The following is a 20,819-nucleotide window of genomic DNA, read 5'->3' on the forward strand; positions in this document are numbered from 1 at the left end:
ACCAATAATTTGATGATTTGACAGAATATTAGATGAGAAGCCAAGGTTTTAGAATGAATATTGACTTAATGGATTTTGACAATCAACTGGATCCAAACGAGTTCATTGAGTGGCTACAAACATCGGAACGAGTCTTGGAGTACAAAGACATTTCATCTTTAAGAAAATAAAAATAGCCACCATTAAGTTAAAAAAATCTCTATGATGAAAAAATTTGAAGCACATACGCCAACATGAGGAAAAAATCAAAATTACTTTCTTGTCTAGAATGAAAATGAAAATACAGTGCAAATATCTTCTCACACATTAACAACAAGAAACATTCATAAAATTCCATAACTTGCACCAAAGAGATTTTTTGAGTAAACAGCTAAATTTAATCAACGCATGTTGAAATATTAGTTGATGGAATGAGAGAAAGCACATAGTTGTGAGGTATATGGGAGGAATGAAGTCAACTATTAGTAATGTGGTGCAACTACAGTCGTATTGATCTCTACTCGATATCCAGAACCTAACTTTGAAGGTAGAGTATCAGCAATGTCATAAAATGACCGCCACACCTTACATATAGATTGCAAACTCAATATCAAGCAGTAAGATCACACCCAATGGAGCTCCTAAGCCGACCCTGCCAGACAAGAAACCCATACATAGTGGAGAAAAGGTGTAGGCCGCCAACACTCACAAATTTGTCTAGATCAGAAAGTGTTTCAAGTGTCAGAATTTTCTTAAACAAAATGATCTCTTTCATTGTTAATAAGAGATCCTCGTAGAATTTTTTATTGGAGATGAATTCTAGGAGCTAGTGTAGTATGATGTGGTAGATGTAGATCCTTGTCACATCCTATTAGGCCATCCTAGTTAGTATGAACGTTGCTTATATCATGATGGCTAGAAAAAATACATTCTTTCACCAAAGATGAGAAGCACAATTACCCTTGCCTTGAAAGAAGTCTGAGAAGTTTGAGAATGTAGTGTCACTATCTTTTTACAAATCTCGAGAGAAGCATTAGCAAGATTAATATTTGCTGTTGGAGAAGGCAATGAGTTCAAGGAAACTAGTGCCAGATACAGGACAACCCCCGCAAAGAACGGCCTAACATGTAAGATAGAAATTATAAGTTCTTGAGCTATTTTCATAAGATTGAGTGGTAAAATTCAATGTTGTTCAGCAGCGCACCCATAGATAGGTTACCAAAAAAAAGTGTTGAAACACAACTTTGGAAAGCTTCTTATATATTTTGTTAGAAAAAACATCCAATTGTGAGATATAAATCATCCCAGAGAAGAAAAAGTCTTTACTAGCTGGAAAGAATAACAGAGAAGGGACAACCAAATCACAGGATTGGGGATCCTGCAGTCCCGACTGCAAAATTTCTGCGATACTACAGCAAGGGAAGCTCTTGCCATTATAGTAAGTCCCAATAAGCAATTCCCATCCGATTGGCAATATATGTTGCAATGTTTGCCATCTTTTACTTAATTTCCTGTTTCAATTTTTCTATTTCGGTTTATTTTTATTAGAAACATATTTTATATATTGTTTTTCTCTATTTGGAGGACTTTTGTTTTGTTTTTGAGTATTTTGAAAATTTTAATCTCTGATTTCCACTTTAGGACTATGTATAATCTTCCGTTTACAAATGGTGTGTTTGTATCTTGCTCCGGGGTTGGTGTAGAACATCCTCATCATCCGAACATTGTCATTTATGATTTCTCTTTATTGTTTTCAGTCCAAACAGCCATCAGAACCACTGATGTCTGCTGTTTACAGCAGGAAGAATGTAGTGTTCCACCATCTGCTTGTTGTCTCGCCACTGTTCATGCCAGAATTTATACAACTTTGATCCTCCTACTCCCGTTACCCATCATACAACGTTCTTAACCCTTTTATGTGTCCTCAAAAACCTTCTAAGAGCCCTAGAGTAGTGCACTAATGCTAACTAGGGCTGTCAAAAAAACTCGTTGTTCACGTACTGTTCGTGTTCCGCTCATCGGGGGGTTCGTGTTTGATTCGTTCGATAAGCAAATGAGACGAACATGAACAATTTTTTTTCGTTCGGTTTATATATGAATCAAACACGAACAGTCATTTGTTTGATCGTGTTCGAAACGGTATTATTCAAAATATAAAATAATTTAAAATAATTATATATATATAATTTATTATTTTTTAAAAATAATTATATACTCTAATAATTTATCATATTTTAAGAAATTAAATCCTATAAATTATAATATGATCTTTAAGTTCGCCTCTTAGCTTATATTAAATTCTATAATTTATTTTTTAAAAATAATTATATACTCTAATAATTTATCATATTTTAAGAAATTAAATCCTATAAATTATAATATGATCTTTAAGTTCGCCTCTTAGCTTATATTAAATTCTATAATTTCGTATTTATCTTCAGGTTCGTCTCTTAGCTTATATTTTCTTATATTTCTTTTAGATTTATTTAGTTTCTTTGAAATAAAACATAATTTTTTGGAGTGAAATCTCACATATTGCCTCTAGATATGAATTTTTTATGGATGAGATATGATATTATGTTTTTATTGTAAGTTGTATTTTGACTATTTTGCATTTATGCTATGATTCATACAAGTTTAAGCAATAATTTGTTATAAGTTTAAGTTTTTGATAGATTTCGATCAATTCGAATAATACAAACAAATGTGTAAGATTTCAAACAATTCAAACAATTCAAATAATTCAACAATTCGAAGAATTCAAACATTTCAAACATTTCAAATATATTTCAAAGAAATCAAACTGAACACGAACAGTAACTTCACGAACAATTTCAAATACGAGTCTATTTCAAATACATGTAATTTCAAACGAACTGAACACGAACATGAGCTATGTTTGTTAGTGTTCGGTTCGTTTACACCCCTAATGCTAACCAATTCAGCTTGGCCCGAAGTTAACTTGCTCTACAGAATCCAACTCAGGTTACCTATAGTTCATAGGGGTCGTCCATAATGCAATTAGCTTGGTTTGGTGTTTGCTATGCAAAGGGGTGATCAAGGCAGCCAAAGGGAACTTGGGCCTAATTGGCTAGATAGCATCAATCTGGCAATTCAAGTAAGCAAGACCATGTTAATCAAAGGGTTAGTAAACTGAGCCATTGTTAAATAGAGGTAGCTAAAGAGTCAATCAAACTCAAGTCTAATTTAAAATCAATTAATGGTTATAGTGAAACTAACTTGAGTTTAATTTATCGATAAGGGTCGGCCCAAATGAGTCAAATTGGTTTCATAGAAGTAGAATTGATTTCATCAAAACTAAAAAAAAACTAAATAGGCCAACCAGACCCAAATTGGTTTAATTATAATCGCAGTCGCCGCCTTAGATCAACAAAGATTAATTTAAGCCCACCATGCTCGTGTTAAGTTAATTGGGATATCCTTGGATCAACCAAGAGCAATCAAGTCAATTAGGATCATGTCAACTCAACTAAAATCCATTTAGGATGCTAAAGTTAGTATGGACTATGCTAAGTCATGCAAGACAAAATTAAATTAACAAGGATCATATTAAGTCATCAAGGAGAACATTTAGGATTTATTTGGGACAGCTTAATGTCTGTTTCGTTTTTCAGACCGCCACCACAGTTCTGTTTGGGGAACTACTTTATTGTTGTTTTTTAGAAATTTCTGTGATAGAAAGCTATTTTTTTAACCTATGTGATGATTGTCAGAAAGTCGCAATCTGACAAAATAAAATATATTTAAAATAGCCACAACAGTTGTTTTAAAAATTATTTCTTCTACAGCAGCTTCACAGCTATTTTCTGAAACAACTGCAGCTGCCCCAAACAAACCCTTAGTCAATCTAAGTAGATGAAGTTGGGGTAATTGAACACTTATTCTAAGTCACTTAGGATTTTTCAAAGGTAAACAAAAAGCAAATTAAGGAGACACACAACTTCACCCCCTTTACCAAGATGCAATTAGAGTTGTCAGTGATTGACCCAATTCAACTGAACAATCATTCGACTCTATTAGATATCAAAATTCAATCATTAATATGAACCAATAGCTCAACGAAGATTATCCAAAATGACTAGGTCGCACGCTAATCACTTACAAAAAATAATTATAAAGCACAGTTAAGTAGATTCAATGGCCAAAAAAAAGTCTTGCTACTCGCTTAGTCTGAGCTCAATTTATATTAATTAAAAAAATTAAATCGAAACATGAAATGCAAAAGAGATCCTCAAAATAGATTAATGTGGACCATAATCCAAAGAAGTGTTTGCTTCCCAAGCATATAAAGGCATGCATCTCAGTTTCCCACAAAATTTCAACCCATCTTACACTACAAAGAAGTTCATGAAACAATAATAAATACAAACTAATCTCATATATCCCACTCAATCCCCAAAAAGATTGTCTTCCCCTACGAATGAGATGTTTCTTGCACATTTTACAAATACCTTAGTTTTTGTAAAAAAACAAAGAAAGCTTTTTCTAGAATACTAAAATAATCTAATTAAAAGCTAAAGCTCTTCGTCTCATGGGAAAGCAAACTAAGAAGCAATAAACATTCAACACGTGCTTTCCTCTCCAATGCCCTCCCTTCAAAGAAATTGTACCATCAATCTATTCAAACAAGTACCCATCCAAAATGTTAATTATACATTCTTCTATTCATCACTAATACATAGCCCACAATATAAATAACTAGAAATCAAAGCTTTACAAAATTTTCAGCTTCCTTATAATAACTGTGAGCCTTAATAACAATTATTTTTTATTATTTTTACAATACTTTCATTACCTTAACAAGTTTTTTATCTCTTCATTCTAAAATCATGTTTCCTAGAAATTTTTATGATGCTCTACATGACATGGTCATAATATTAAAAATTGAATATCGTTCCAAAACATAGTTTTTGCCTATCTTACTAAATTTTCTTAAAAGATTGACAACTACATTTCAAGTTCACAATCTTATTGTAAGGAAACATACATACATAGGCTTGAATTAGAGAGAGAGAAGAGAATAACTCTTTTGATTATTGTGCACACATGCAAACCATCACTCCATTCAATAGAAAATAAGTACAATCAACCCCAAACTATTAACAACACGTGCAACACTTAAAGAGGCTGAATGAAGAAGGATCCAGAAAGCTAACCCTATGAACAAAAAAACTACAAATTATGAGATTGATGAAACAAAAACAGTTTGAACAATTCAAGAAATAGATGTGTTATGCTTTTACATAAAAAACAATGTGTTATAAATTATGGAAAATCTTATAAAGAACAACTTTTCTTAAAAGGATAAATAAAAGGAACGGCAAGTGTTGATTCAACTAAACCGACTAATTGTCGATTATATGTTCTGAGAGGAGAATCAAAGAAGGGGATAAAATCATGTAAGAAAACCGAACAGGAAATGGGGAGTAAAAGAGAGAGGAAAAGAAAATGAGAAAAAAAAACACAAGTAGGAGAGAAAAAATAAGAGAGGAAGAGTCAAAGAGTAAGAAAGTCTGAGGATAAACCAGCAAAGAAAGTTAGCACGCACTAGAGCAACAAAGACTTCAAACTTGCAATCAAAGACTAAATGCAAGCATGGACTTAACAAATCACATGTGGGCACTAAGGTAAAAGTTGCCATTAAGTATAATGTTTCTTCTCACTTTCTTGATAGGTCTAGGCAAATGTTTTACCCAAATCCTCATTTTAGAGTAGCATATTTATACATACATTGTTGAATTCTTTTAGTCCGCAAATCCATACAATTTAGGAGAAACCTTGTGAGGTGAGTGAAGGAGGTGGAAAGGAATTGAGAATTCCAGGATTCTTTTTTTAGTTGCCCTGCCATCTCCCCTCTATATCACTCTCAAAGTTCTTGCCTTTGTAGTTACATAAAAAAGACAACAACAAGCCTTTATCCCACTAAGTAATGTCGGCTACATGAATACTTTTTCTTCATTGTGTCCTATTGAGTGTCATATTTTCATTTAATTCTAAAAAATTAAGATCATTTTGTATACAACATGCCCAAATCTTTTTAAGTCTACCTCTACATTTCTTAACATGCCCAAATCTAAAACATCTACTCTCCTAACATAATCATCAAATGGTCAATGTTTCATGCGATCAAACCATCTAAGACGACCCTCTCTTATCTTGTATGCCATTGGAGTTTTTGTTTTGCCTTCTGTCTCTAGGTGTAAAGCCACTCAACCACCTAAGCATTCTCATCTAAGCAACACAAAACTTAGTTTTATGTTTCACTTATGTAGGCCAACATTCTGCGACAAAGCATTGCAAGTCTCACCACCAACTCATAAAATTTTCCTTTAAGTTCGAGCGATTCTTTTCTATCACACAATAGGCCTGACACATTCCTCCAATTCAATTATCCAACTTGGATTCCACTAAAAACATCACCGTCTATATCAAATCTCTTTGAATAACACAACTGAGATATCTAAAATGTGAGATATCTAAAATGTTCACTCATTTTAATGATTTGATCACCTATTGTTACAACTCAGCCACTAGATCTACTACTCCTAAAATTATATTTTGTGTGCTCAGTTTTAGATATACTCAAATGAAGGCCTTTAGACTCTAAAGAAGACCTCCATAATTCATGTTTTTCTTAAACTCTTTCTTTAGTCTTACCCGTAAGAAGAATATCATTAGCGAAAAGCATACATCACATTCTCATGCTTTTCAATGTCAAATAGCATATCATATCACAAAATTTATCATAAAGTTGTGGCGCATGACATTTGATATAGTGCATGATATTTTAAAATACAACAACAACAAGCATTTATCCCACTTAGTGGGGTCAGCTACAAAAACACTCTTTCTCCATTACGTCCTACTGAGTGTCATATTTTCATTTAATTAATAGATTAAGATCATTTTTATACAATATGCCCAAGCCTTTTTAGATCTACCTCTACCTTTCTTAACATAAATCAAATCTAAAACATCTTCTCTCCTACCTAACATGATCTTTAGATGGTCGAAGTTTAGTGTGACCAAATCATCTAAGACGACTCTCTTTAATCTTGTCCGCCACTGGAGCTACGCCAGCCCTATCATGAATATATTCCTTTGTCATTGTCTGTACGTGTCAAGACACTCATCCACCTAAGCATTATCATCTCAGCAACACTTTAACTTTGTCTTATGCTTCTCTTTTAAAGGCTAACATTTTGCACCATAAAGCATTTCAGGTTTTACCACCATCTTATAGAATTTTCCTTTCAGTCTACGTAGTACTATTTTATCCCACAATAGGCTCAATGCATTCCTCCACTTCAACCAACCAACTTGAATTCTACTAATAACATCCTCATCTATATCACCATCACTTTGAATAATAGACTCAAGATATATAAAATGTTTACAACTTCAAATGATTTGATCACCCATAGTTAGAACTCTGCAACTAGAACTACTACTACTAAAATTACATTCCATGTATTTAGTTTTAGATCTACTCAAATGAAGGCCTTTAGGGCCAAATGAAGGCCTTTAGACTTCAATGTAGACCTCCATAATTCAAGTTTTTTCCTGAACTCTTTCTCTAATCTTATCCGCAAGAAGTATATCATCAGCAAAAAAACATATACCAAAGTACATCCTCCTGTAAATGCACAATAAGAGCATCCAAAACTAAAGCAAAAAGATATGGGCTTTAAGTCGCGGCTTAAAGCAGATCTCTGATGTATTCCAACTGAAATAGAGAAGTTCTTGGTCAATCCTCCTTTTCGAACACAAGTAACAGCTCTAGTATTTCTAATGATTTGAATGTCTTATCAACACATTTCTTCTGTAGAACTCTCGAAAGGACTTCCCTTGAAACTTTATTGTAAACATTTTCTAAATCAATAAAAATCATATATAGATCCTCCATATTATATATGTACTTCTACATCAAACCTCTTAATAAATGTATAGCTTCTATAGTAGGCTTGCCCGACATAAATTTTTTTTTAGATAAAAGCACCGCACACCAAAGGTTCTAGACCCTAATTTGCTCGATTTAACATTCATTTTAATAATCTATCATCTTCCGAACTTCTCCCAACTTTCACAAACACTCGACACTTAAATATGAACAATCCAAGAAATTCAATTAACCTAAACACGTTGACACATAATTATAGAAAAAACACACTAACACCTAAATTCAAATATCAATCCAACAATCACATATCAAATTCACAAACACAATTTAAACACATAAACATATAATCATGTTTCATCAGTTCTAAACAAACAAACCATCAAAGATCCTACATAAACAGATAGGTAGCTACAGAAAAAGAGACAAACCAACACGCAAACATACAGTCTTGCAAAAGCACAGGCATCTACAAATTAGAGTTCAACACACAACTCGTCATGACTGTGACGATGATGTGGAAGGGCGAGAAAAAGACTGATCCATATAAGATTTACCACCATTCATTGCTACAATATCAATGTTGTCACACATCGCAACAAATTGGTTCATGGGCTTCCAAGGCAGAAGTACATTTTCCCAATTCTCATATGGTACTTGGGCTTGACTACACAGGGAACAGATAACAGTTGAATGTCCTAGCCCAGTAGTGGATCTATTTAATGAAAAGCCAATTATGTATCGAAAAATTAGTGCCCCTACATCAATTGGCTTACCAGTCTAAATGCAAATATTTAGGATCGCACTTTCTTTCGTTACCTTCCTAAGGTTTTTAGTGGGAAGCAACTTGGCATCAATGAAGAAATGCCAAGTTTTTTAGGGTAAGTTTAATTTTGAAACGGAAATACTTACTTTTGATTCATTCATTATTCTCCAAGTTTCTTCTCCATCAGTAAGGAATTTGAAAATTTCTTTCAATTTGTCTTTGGTTGGGGCGAATTGGCATAACTGTTTCGCACTCTAGTGCATCCCCTTTATTCTTAAAAATAATGACTAAAATACTCTTCCTCGACTTCCCAAACATTATTTTAGTTTTTAAAATAATATTAAAGAGATTAGTAAGCCAAGAAACTCTCAAATCTCTTAAACAATTTCACACTTCAATTGAAATATCATCAAACACTACTAATTTTTCACTTTTGATTTTCTTTAAAGCCTCATCAACTTCTTTTTACTAATGCCACAGTAAAAATAAAACGTTTTATTATTATTAACGTATTAAGATCATTAAAGTTGATCGTATTTTCCAAAAAATTCATCAAAAAGTTTATTAAAACAACTCACCCACCTATGTGAACATCTTCCTCTAAGAAAAGCATTATTTAATTTTCATATTTAATACACTTTACTTGAATTAAATCTTTATTTTTCTTTTCTCTTTGTTTGGCAAATTTATACATATATTTTTTACCATATTTAGTATCTAATGTATTATAAAGATCATTAAAAGTAAAATTTTTAGTTTCACAAATTATTCTTTTAGACTACATACGAACTATCATATAATTTTCTTAGTTCTTTAAACTTTTACATTTAAACCGGCTTTTATAACACAGCTTTTTATATTTTATTGCATATTATTATTCCACCACCAATTTTTTTTATTTATAAGAACTTTTACTGTCAATTCTCCAAGTGCATCTTTTGCCATCTATTTAATTGTGCATGTTTTACTTTATCTCACATACAATTTGTATCTACATGAACATTCTAAATCTTGAAGTGTACTCATAAAAATAATTTTATTTTCGTCTTTTAAGTGTCTCCATCTAATTCTATGACAATGTCTCATTATCTTATTTATCTGACAAATATTTATCTTAAAATTCAGAACTAATAATCAATGTTTAGTACTTAAATTTTCACTTGAAATGACCTTACAATCCTTACACTCTCGACAATCTCTTTTACTCCTAACAAAATAATTAATTTGTGTTTTTTAGATTTATTCTTATAAGTAATAATATATTCATCTATTTTCTTAAATAAAATATTAGCAATAACAGAATTATGTGTTAAAACAAAATCTAATATAGTTCTTTCTTCTTCATTAATCACTCTAAAAACGCAGCCACCATAAATATTTCTAAAACCTTCTATCACTCTACCAATATGTCCATTTAAATCTCTTCCAATAAAAATTATTTCTTCAGGAGGTATCATTTGTATTAATTCGTTTAGGTTATTCCAGAATTTTTCTTTTGTACCTATATAAAAACCTACTTGAGGAGCATAAGCACTTATAACATTAAAAATTTTAGTATCAATAACATTTTTAGAGCTATAATTATATCTACAATTCTATTAATTTTTATAACATTATATTTTAAAGTCTTATCTATAACTATATCTACACCATTATTAGTGTGACTCTTACCTGAATACCAAAGTTTGAAACCTAAACTATCAATCTCCACTCTACCTGGAAAAAAAGAAATTAATAAAAAAGTAATAAATTGTATGTCATATTGTACGAGGCCTGATAAGATTTATCGTCGATGAGGTATCGCTACAAGTGTCAAACAACCCATACATGGGCATGGATAGTGATGGTTTGGAGTTTGTTTCCTATTGTAGTCCAAGCAACCTTGAAGGATTGTTCAATAAACTTGTCCATGTATCTCAATAAAAGCAAGCGAGCTTAGCGAGAGAACTCGCATGAATACACGTGAGCTCAATGGAGGAAATAGCCAAGTCCTGCTGAGAGGCAAGTGTTATAATTATAACTTCAATAGACATGGCTGGTGAGTATAGTCTGCATGCAATCAAACTCTAGGTGTGTGATAATTGGGGTTGATCCATCAGGACCAGAAGGCCCATCTAATGTTTGGGCTTTCTTGATAGATTAGGAGATCTACTTTTGTATATACATATATACATACATGCACATATATCAAAGTTAATATTGAAATTAGAATGACTTGTATTACTTAAATTATAAGATTTTATTTATATGTAAAATCAATGAAGAAAAAATAAGACTAAATTTGTTAAAGGCTTGTATTCATATTATTTCTTGTATATAAACAAACACACGCATATTATAAAATTTATTAGAGTTGAAATTTTAAATTATAAATTTTAAATATTATAATATAAAAAATTTAATAAAAAATATTTATTAAACAGCAACAATTTGTTAAATATTGAATTACAAAAAAGAAAAACAAATGATCAATGATAAATTAATTCATTTATATATCTTAATAGTTAATAGAATGAAGATTAAAGAGAATAAACTTTAATTATAATGAATAAAATAAATAAATTGGTTATATTAGTATATGAGATTTTAATAGTATAATGCTAAATTTAGTAATCTGATAATAATACTACGTTAGAAAATAAATTAGATGATTCAAAAAATAATGATGATTCCTAATTGAATAAGGGAGAAATAATTAAGAATCAAATGATAGTAATATATATATATATATATATAAATTAATTGATATGAGTGTTGAAAGATCTCGAAAATAATTATGATTTTATTCCATATTTGTTATAACTCTATATTTAAAGGGTTATAAACTTTATGAGGGATCTTAAAATTCTCTATTTATTTTTCTCCTTAATTAGAGAGATTATGTCTTTTATATTTGTTATTATTCATTTCTCTGTCTATTGTATTATGTTTTCATTACTTTCCTTACCAGCGAGTCTTGTAATGGGTATTTATACCCCTCTTTACATCAATAAAATTAAATCCTTTTATTATTTTTTCACTGGATTCATGGAATCAGAGCATGAATAAAAAAATTCCAAAAAAACCCTAGCTTGTCGAAGCTTTCTGTTTCGCCTGCCGAAGCTTGTTGTTTCGTCGCTACTTGCCGAAGCATATTGTTTCGCCGCTGCTCCCAAAAATTCGTGAATTGCGGAACAGTGGAGACGGCCAAAAAAAAATTTTCACACAGTCGCTGAAACATCTACCTGCGTAACCTGTGGTCGCCACCTGCGAAGCTTCTTCCTGAGCAGCCATTAGGACTTCTTCCACCTCCTGCAAAGTCGAACCATCTCTTCCTTCTATCATGTCTGAAAATACAATTGATTTTGCTACCTCTATCCAGCCTTTCACCCTCTCATCTGCGTCTGCACCATCCTTCCCTAGAACCACCGAAAATCATCCAGCCCAGATCACCACAATCCGTCTCAATGGTGATAATTTTTTAAGTTGGTCACAATCGATGAGAATGTACATTAGAGGAAGAGGGAAGATAGGCTACCTAACAGGGGAAGTTCGTGAGCCAGCCACTACAGATCCATCCCACGCAACTTGAGATGCAGAAAATTCCATGATAATGACATGGTTGGTGAACTCTATGGAAGAAAAGGTAGGCGCAAACTATGTGTTACTCCACTGCCAAAGAACTCTGGGAGAATGTGGCCCAAATGTATTCAGATATGGGTAACCAATCTCAGGTTTATGAACTTTCCCTGAAACTTGGTGATATTCGTCAAAGTAATGATTATGTCACAAAATACTTCAATTCTTTGAAGAGAATATGGCAAGACCTTGACCTGTTTAATGATCAAGAGTGAGTGTCCTGATGATGCTAGTAGGTATAAGAACATAGTTGATACAAATAGAATTTTAAAATTTATTGTTGGACTTAATGAGGAGTTTGACGAGGTTAGGGGCAGAATTATCGAAAAAAATCTCATGCGTTCAATACATGAGGCTTTCTCAGAAGTCCTCTGCGAAGAAACTCGAAGAGTAGTGATGCTCAACAAGAAATCCACTTCTACCAGCATACCTGAGACATCGGCATCCATTCTGAGGTTCATATCAGCAAGCAGAATGTTTCATATTTGCAGAAGAATGAGGAGAAACCACAGGTGTGATGTGATCATTGCAACAGGCCACGACACACTAAAGAAATATGCTGGTACCTCCACGGTAAACCTGTAGATTAGAAGCTAAAAAACAAACGCAAGCCACCTACTATAAATGTTGTTGTCAAACAAACCAGCCCATTTAGCAAAGAGCAAATCGATCAACTTCTGAATCTGCTAAACCCCAATTTGGTTGCTGGTACTCCAAATTATTTGATGGTACATACGGTTAGAAACCTAAACCTTTGGATTATTGATTGAGAACATTTTGATCATAAGACAAATTTCCACTATTTATTTCATTCATGTCTCCCATATTCTAGCCATGAAAAGGTTCGTATTGCTGACGGTAGTTTCTCTTTCATTGCTGGAAAAGAAAACATTAACTTGTCTAAGAGTATAGGTCTTAAATTTGTACTCTATGTTCCAAAACTCAAATGTAACATTCTATCTGTTAGCAAACTTTCAAATGATTCTAACTGCCGTGTAATTTTTTGTGAATCTTCTTGTGTTTTTTAGGACCAGAAGTCGGGGATGATGATTGGGATAGCTAAAAAGATAGGAGAAAATTACTTCTTTGAGGAGATTATTCCTAATTAAAAAAGGGTTCAAGCTTACAGCAGTATGAGTTCGAACCCTGCATTATAAAAAATAATGAAATCGCATCTTAGACTAGGTCATCCAAGTTTTTCTTATTTAAGACACTTATTTCCTAATTTGTTTAAGAAAGTTAATCGTGTTTTACTTCAATGTGAAACATGTTATTTGGCAAAAAATCATCGCATACATTTTGCTCCAAAAACATGTTATCCTTCAAAACCTTTTTTCATGATCCATAATGATATTTGAGGACCTTCAAAAGTCAAAACATTATTTGAAAAAAGGGGATTTGTGACATTTATTGACGATCACACCAGAATATATTGGGTTTATCATATAAGCAAAAAATCAAAAGTTGAATAACTTTTTTAAGATTTTTACAACATGATTGAAACTCAATTTGAAATTAGAATATGGATCCTTAGATCTGACAATGGAACTGAATATTTTAATGAAAGTTTAGGAGAGTTCTTAATAAACAAAGGCATAAATCATCAATTTACTTGTCGTGACACCCCACAACAAAATAAAATTGCCAAAAAAAAAATTAGACATTTACTTGAGGTTGCTCGAGCTAGTATGTTTTCAATGAGCGTTCATAAATATTTATAGGGGACGTTGTTTTAACAACATCATATTTAAAAGACCGAATGCCAACTCGAGTTTTACAATATACAACTCTAAGTAAACTGAAAAACAGTTTTTCAATTCTACGAATATCTTCAAATATTCCTTTAAAAATCTTTGGATGCACATGTTTTGTTCATATTTTGAATAAATTCTGATCAAAATTAGATCCAAAATCTGAAAAATATATTTTTCTTGGATATGCTTCAAAAATTCTGATCAAAATTAGATCCAAAATCTGAAAAATATATTTTTCTTGGATATGCTTCAAACAAAAAGAGTTACAAATGTTTTAATTTTATCACCAAAAAAACTTACATTAGTATGGATGTGATCTTCATGGAAAAAATTCTCTTCTTTCACAAAAACCCACTTCAGGGGGAGTATAATACAGATTGAGGATAATTTTTGGCAAGTTTCTAATCCATTATTAATGGATTGTTCTAACACCAAGTACACCTGAAGTCCGTGAAAACAAAAAAACATAAATAGTTGTTGAAATTAAAAAAAAACAGGAGAATCCTAGTCAAGAGACCTGAAATTATCTTGTCTAATACAGGGGGAGAAATATCACATAATATAACAGCAAAACCTCTAGTTTATTCCAGGAAGAGACTCCATAAAAGGAAAAATGTTCCACAAACATTCAGAAACTGGTAAACTTGCTATACTCATCGTGTATGTCGATGATATTATCCTTACAGAAGATGATGCTGGGGAAATTGAGACATTGAAAGAAAGATTGGTCACAGAATTCGAGATTAAAAATCTGGGAGATGTAAAGTACTTTCTCGATATTGAGTTTGTCAGATCTAAGGAGGGGACCTTTATTAATTAGCAAAAGTATGTACTCGACTTACTCAGTGAAACCGGAATGCTTGGGTGCCTGAAAACAGCTGAAACCCCGATTGAACAAAATAAAATGTTACAAGTGACAAATAAAATAGATGGTGTTAATAAATAACAATATCAGAGACTGGTTGAATGACTAATCTACTTGTCACACACTCGTTCTGATGTAGTCTTTATTGTTGGCATGATAAGTCAGTTTATGCATTTTCCAAATACTCATCACTTGGAGGCTGTCTATCGGATCCTTGAGTATCATAAAGGAACGCCCAGAAGAGGACTACTGTTTAAGAAAAATGACCACTTACAGGTAGAAGCATCTACAGATGCAGATTGGGCTAGGAGTGTTACGGATAGAAGGTCAACCTCAGGGTACTGCACTTTTCTAGGAGGAAACTTAGTAACCTGGAGGAGCAAGCAACAAAGTGTCGTGGCAAGAAGCAGCGCTAAAGCTGAATTCAGGTCTGTGACTCATAGGATATGTGAAGTTCTATGGATTAGAAGAATTCTCGATGAGTTAAAAATTCATAGTATACCACTAATAAAGATGTACTGTGATAATAAATCTGTCATCGCCATCGCCCACAATCTTGTCCTTCATGATAGAACAAAACACGTAGAGATAGACAAGAACTTCATCAAAGAAAAAATTGACATAGGAGATATCTGCATGGTGTATGTTCCTTCCAATGATCAAGCAGCAGATATTCTAACAAATGGTATTCACAAAAACAGTTCGACGATTTAGTGTGCAAGCTGGCTCTGAAAGATATCTTAATGACAACTTGATGGGAAAGTGTTGAAGATCTCGAAAATAATTATGATTTTATTTCATATTTTTTTAACTCTATATTTAGAGGGTTATAAATTGTATCAGGGATCTTAGGATTCTCTATTTATTTTTCTCCTTAATTATAGAGATTATTTGCCTCTTATATTTGTTATTATTCCTTTCCTTGTCTAGTGTATTATGTTTTTATTATTTTCCTTACCAGTGAGTCCTATAATGGGTATTTATACCTCTCTTTACATCAATAAAATTAAGCTCTCTTATATTTTTCCACTGATTTCAATGAATGTCTTATATATTATTATATATTTCAAATTAAAAAGAATGGAATCAAAGGGATAAAAAGGCAAAAAGAAAAATCTTCCAAAGTTAAAATGAAAAATTACATTTTTAACTTATATTATGCTTAATAAATAGGCTTATGATTCAATTTTCTTACATGGTGATATGACGTATTAAGACAAGACTACTCGACATCTAATGATTTGTTTTCATATTGATTCATCTATCATATTGTTTAGAATAAAAAATTAGTCTTCATGCTATACAATACAGCAATAGAATCAAAGTCAGCATTGTATGTTAATGGTCATTAGAATAATGCCTCCAAAAACAAACTTTCTAATGTCTAAAACCTTATGTTTAGGCTATAAAACGTGCTTAAGGCCAGTATCTTCATTTTAAAAAGGTGGAGTACAAAAACAAAAGAAGAGGTTAATCCCGTAGAGTTTGCCATTTCAATTATGTCAAATTAGACCATTGCTTCACAAAGCTCAACTTCAGAGTGAAAGAGTTCTTACAATGGAAACCACACCTGAAGAAAGTTCAAATTGTTCACTTGGTTAATTAGAAGGATGATGACAACCCGTCTGATAGAAAGAACATACACCAAGTAACCCAAAACATTTGGCATATCTAGCAAGCAACAGAAACCATCTCCCATGTAGAACTCTTATCACTTCTCCACGCCTCACAAACTGCCTTTAGATATACACCAACATGCAAATGCAACATCATTCACTGACAAAGGTAAAAAGAACTTCTAAATAATATAAATTTCAAAAATTTTATAGCATAAAAACATAGCTGCCACATCAAGTAAACTAGGTGAATCACTTGAAAATTTCCCATATTATTACAAGTGACGGGTATAGCTATATTTCAACATCAACCATTCCCCATACTTCACGAAGTACAAAATAACTTACCTGAGGAAGGCAGCAAGCAAGTTCTCCAAGTAACCAGTTGGCAGTCGAAAGCAAAAATGGAGAACAAGGATACAAGGAAAAAATTGGAAGTACTCGGCTTTGAAGCAACGAGTGAATGTACTCAGAACTTCTCCCTTTAAAGAACTGCAGCAACAAAAAATTTTAATTATTATGAAAACAGTGTTGCTATAGCATTATTTATATCTACCAGATTCAAAATAGGAAATGATATTTGCAGAAGCCTACATCTTGGAGACCTCCATATGCCATCAAAACGCCATAGTATCTGCCAGTTAGGACAATGAGCAGACCAAACAAACTTCTGTTTAGTAAAAATGAATTAAGCCATGCTAAAAGCAAAAGCACTATTGAATATCATAATAAATTCTCATTTTCTTTCAGCTCACTCTTTCAAAATCTTTGATGAAAACTCTTCCCCACCGCACGGTATGGAAAACTTTGATAGGAACGGCACCACTAATAGTTCACCTACAGAACTGTGGCACTCTTTTTTTTTATTTCTGTCCCTTTTTTTGTGTTTAGAAGCGGTAGATACAACAGGAGGACCCTATAAAATAATCAAAAATATTCATTAACAAAAGAAGAAATAAAATAACAAAATAATTTCGAAGAAATGCAAACAGCAGCAACAACAATCTGGGCCTGTAGGCGGGAGAAAATATAAAGAAACAAAGATTTTTTAGAATGTTAAAAACAAAATTTTAAATTTGTTTCATAAAATTGCACGGTAATAGCAGGCATAAATTGAGAAATCTAAGAAAATGAGCAACAAAAATTCTGGCATAGCAGTTTCATGAAACAGACCTTCGACATTGCAATCACGCCAAGCAAATTAAGTGCACTTTTCCTTGCAGTAAAAAAATCCTCAGCCAACCCTGTAATGTCGTCCTGCAGAAGGAAATGATTGACTAACTAAAATTGCGCAAAAAGAAATAAAATCATTAAAAATTTGGAAAATAAACCACCATACAAGGTCAGATGGTAGGTTCTTCCTTAGGTACTCATCAGCATCTTCTTCCCACTCCGACACATCCTTGACAAAACAAAAACAGATGAATGAAAAGATTGATAAGGACTTTTATTGAACAGTTAATGAAAATAGTTTAAATTAAGATAGTCACTGTGCCTGTAGTTTTCGTGGGATCAATATGATATAAAGATAACATATAGCAGCACATATCACATTGCTTTCATCCCTTCAGAAAAGATGTCAAGGGTTTGAACACCCGCAAGAAAAAATACATAGCAATGGGGACTCCTCTCGGCCAACTAGGCTGGTCTCCAATCCTTTCTAGTGTACCCCCCTCCGGAATGGCTCAAAGTAAATGTTGATGGTGCTTTTTGGCCAACAATGAGGTGGGTGTCCGAGTTGTAATTCATGACAAAGGTGGTAAGATTCACGTTGCGGCCAGTTGTTCCCTTTTGCATTGGGACAGCTCGGGGGTGAATTATGAGGCGGTGTTGTTTTTGGCCATTGTTATTGAGCCATGGATGCTGGAAATGAAGGGAGTCTTATTGAGGAGGATAACAAAAGGGTCATTAATTCCTTTCAGAAGAGCATGAAAACTAAGATTTGGCGACAGAACCTCAGACTGAGCCCGGAGTTGACTTTTCTCTCTAATTTTAGACAGTTTATTTTTTGTTTTCATATAGAGAGCGCAACAAAGCGGCTTATTTTTTTGTCAGGCTTGCTTTGGATAGATCTTTCTTTTGAGAAGATCAAACCAGTAACCCCAACTTTTTGAGCGTGGTTGAGGAAAATGCCAACCATGCTGCTTCTCTTTTTGTGTAGCTTTTATAGTTTTTTTTTGTACCTTTTGATTTAATTTTAATGAAACATGCACACCCTTCAAAAAAAAAAAAAACATAGCAATAAGAACATGAGAGACAATGAGAAGTAGCACCTGATGCATTGTTCTTATCTATCAATTGAAATTCAGAAGACAAATAACCCCATATATATATATATATATACATATATATATATATGAGAGCTTAAAAGAAAGCCCAACTCACACAATACAACACACACAACTCCAAATAAAGCAAAGATAAAAAAGAATAAAAAACCAAAAAGCCACCAACGGGTGCAAATGTGCTAGGGACATCCCACTTTAGTCCTTTTCTCTACCTCTAGATCTCGGAAGGGAGCTGGCTAACAGATTGGTAAGATGCGTACCATTACCCGAAGTAACCAAAGTATAGTCCATTAGATTCCTGAGCTCAAGTAGGTCTTCATTCTTCTTCTTCCTCCTAGATGTGTAGACCTATCATTCCTCATTCGAGTCGAGGATTGACTCATCTGATCATCTGATCAATGGATTGTTCCAAAGATGGTCGGGCAGGTGTAGGTTATTGCACATTATGATCCCCATGAGACTGAGTAACTGTAACATTTTGCTCAACTTGATGAGGCGGTAATGAAGCAATAGAAGTATTGTTGCCTGTAATATCAATGATAGGTTTTAGAGCAGTTGGGGTCTTAAGAATCTCCCTCGCCCCCACGATAGGAGGTTCCAAAGAAAGGGGAGCTACAGCATTGTGTGAAGGCTAAATGTGTGACATATTGACTGCGAGAATAGTGACGTCTTCAGAAGTATACTTTCGATGATCAATAGTGTCAATAACTTGGAGCTCAATAGAAGGAGCTGGATTATCTGCCTCTGGCGGAGCGCTTTGCTTTTTTGGTCTGAGTTGGGGGTGTAGATGGTGGCATTGAGAACTGGAATGGTCAAACATACGACAGTTCAAACAATAAGAAGAAAAATGCTTAATCACTACCTTTTTGCCAATATCCATGGTGTTGTGTGTCCAACCAAATCTCCTCAGAAGCGGATGAAGTGATGTCTCTTTCAAGAAGTGCTTTGGTTCAAATGGGCGGGAAAGGTTAAAAGTAGGAATGTTCGTTTTAAGTAATTTACCATAAGCTGAGGCAATAGAGTACAACAATTTTTGAGTGAAATAATGAAATTTCAGACCAGGAAAGCGAATGTAAACCGAAATGATTGGTGGTTCCGTCTGTGGGTCAAAATCTACAAACAATTTCAGAATCTTCATTGCTCTGTTATCAACCCAGATAATCCTTATAGCAAATAAACGCATGTAATCCTCTTCATTATTAAGTTGAATAAGAGTGTGTCTTCCATCTAAAAGTCCAATTTTTCACTCCCAATTTTTCACTCCTCCATCTAAAAGTTTAATTTTCCAATCCAACAAGGTGCATAAGCTCAAAATCCTCCTGTATAAGCTCCATTTTAAGATAACCATACAAAAATTTTCCAACTAAATTCAGACGACAGGAGGAAACAAGTTGAATACATTCAGCTTCTGTAAAAAAGATGGCAGGTTTTTCTTTCTACCAGGTTTCTCGATTTCCTCCTCCCACTCAAACGAATGAGAAAAATAGCACGATTTAGGTGTATATGAGGCTTGGGCACCCACAAGGGCAGCAGCATACAATCTGTCTGAAGTCATCCCAATAGATGGACGTAGAGAGAGCAAATTACGAAACCAAACAAGGAGCAAGGAGTGGAGGAAAGCCCCTCTGTAAGCTGCAGACGAAAAGAAAACCAGCTAGCGGCACAGCAAAAGAACCAGCTAGCGGCAGCTAAGAGACGCCTCCGAGCAACACTTCTCGGGACGACGACGAGCTGCAGAAGCCCGCGCCCAAACGTCCCTCAAAAGCCGCAGCGAGACGTTGAATCAGGAAGACGAAACCCGCTGAACAGACGCCCCCGAGCCCGACGACCTGTCAAGAGAGCCGCTGAATCGGGACGACGAAACAGATCCTCTGCAACAAGACTTGCGACGAAGACGAAAGAGACGAAGACAACACAGATCAACAAAAATGCAGTGAAGCAAAAAAACCAAGGATCGCCATATGTGAACCCTAGCAGAGCGAGAACGAGGACGAGCATCGCCATTTATATATATA

General features: G+C 33.6%; 1 protein-coding gene across 4 annotated transcripts in view; it reads right to left on the reverse strand.

The window, feature by feature from the left end:
* The window catches only part of LOC110019929, a 48,333-nt gene that overhangs the window by 10,265 nt on the left and 17,249 nt on the right, over window positions 1-20,819 (reverse strand). For 2 of the 4 annotated variants that reach the window (XM_020717809.1, XM_020717808.1), the window contains exons 10-14: window positions 17,856-17,918; window positions 17,690-17,773; window positions 17,272-17,432; window positions 17,111-17,150; window positions 16,865-17,008 (exon numbers count right to left, since the gene is read on the reverse strand). In XM_020717809.1, coding sequence (XP_020573468.1) covers window positions 16,865-17,008; window positions 17,111-17,150; window positions 17,272-17,432; window positions 17,690-17,773; window positions 17,856-17,918 — 492 coding nt within the window. Of the gene's footprint in view, window positions 1-16,864; window positions 17,009-17,110; window positions 17,187-17,271; window positions 17,433-17,689; window positions 17,774-17,855; window positions 17,919-20,819 lie in introns of all 4 variants that reach the window. The other 2 variants (XM_020717806.1, XM_020717807.1) reach the window with 1 other exon arrangement.

Source organism: Phalaenopsis equestris, unplaced genomic scaffold (genome assembly GCF_001263595.1).
Source record: "Phalaenopsis equestris unplaced genomic scaffold, ASM126359v1 Scaffold000088, whole genome shotgun sequence".
Classification (NCBI taxonomy): domain Eukaryota; kingdom Viridiplantae; phylum Streptophyta; class Magnoliopsida; order Asparagales; family Orchidaceae; genus Phalaenopsis; species Phalaenopsis equestris.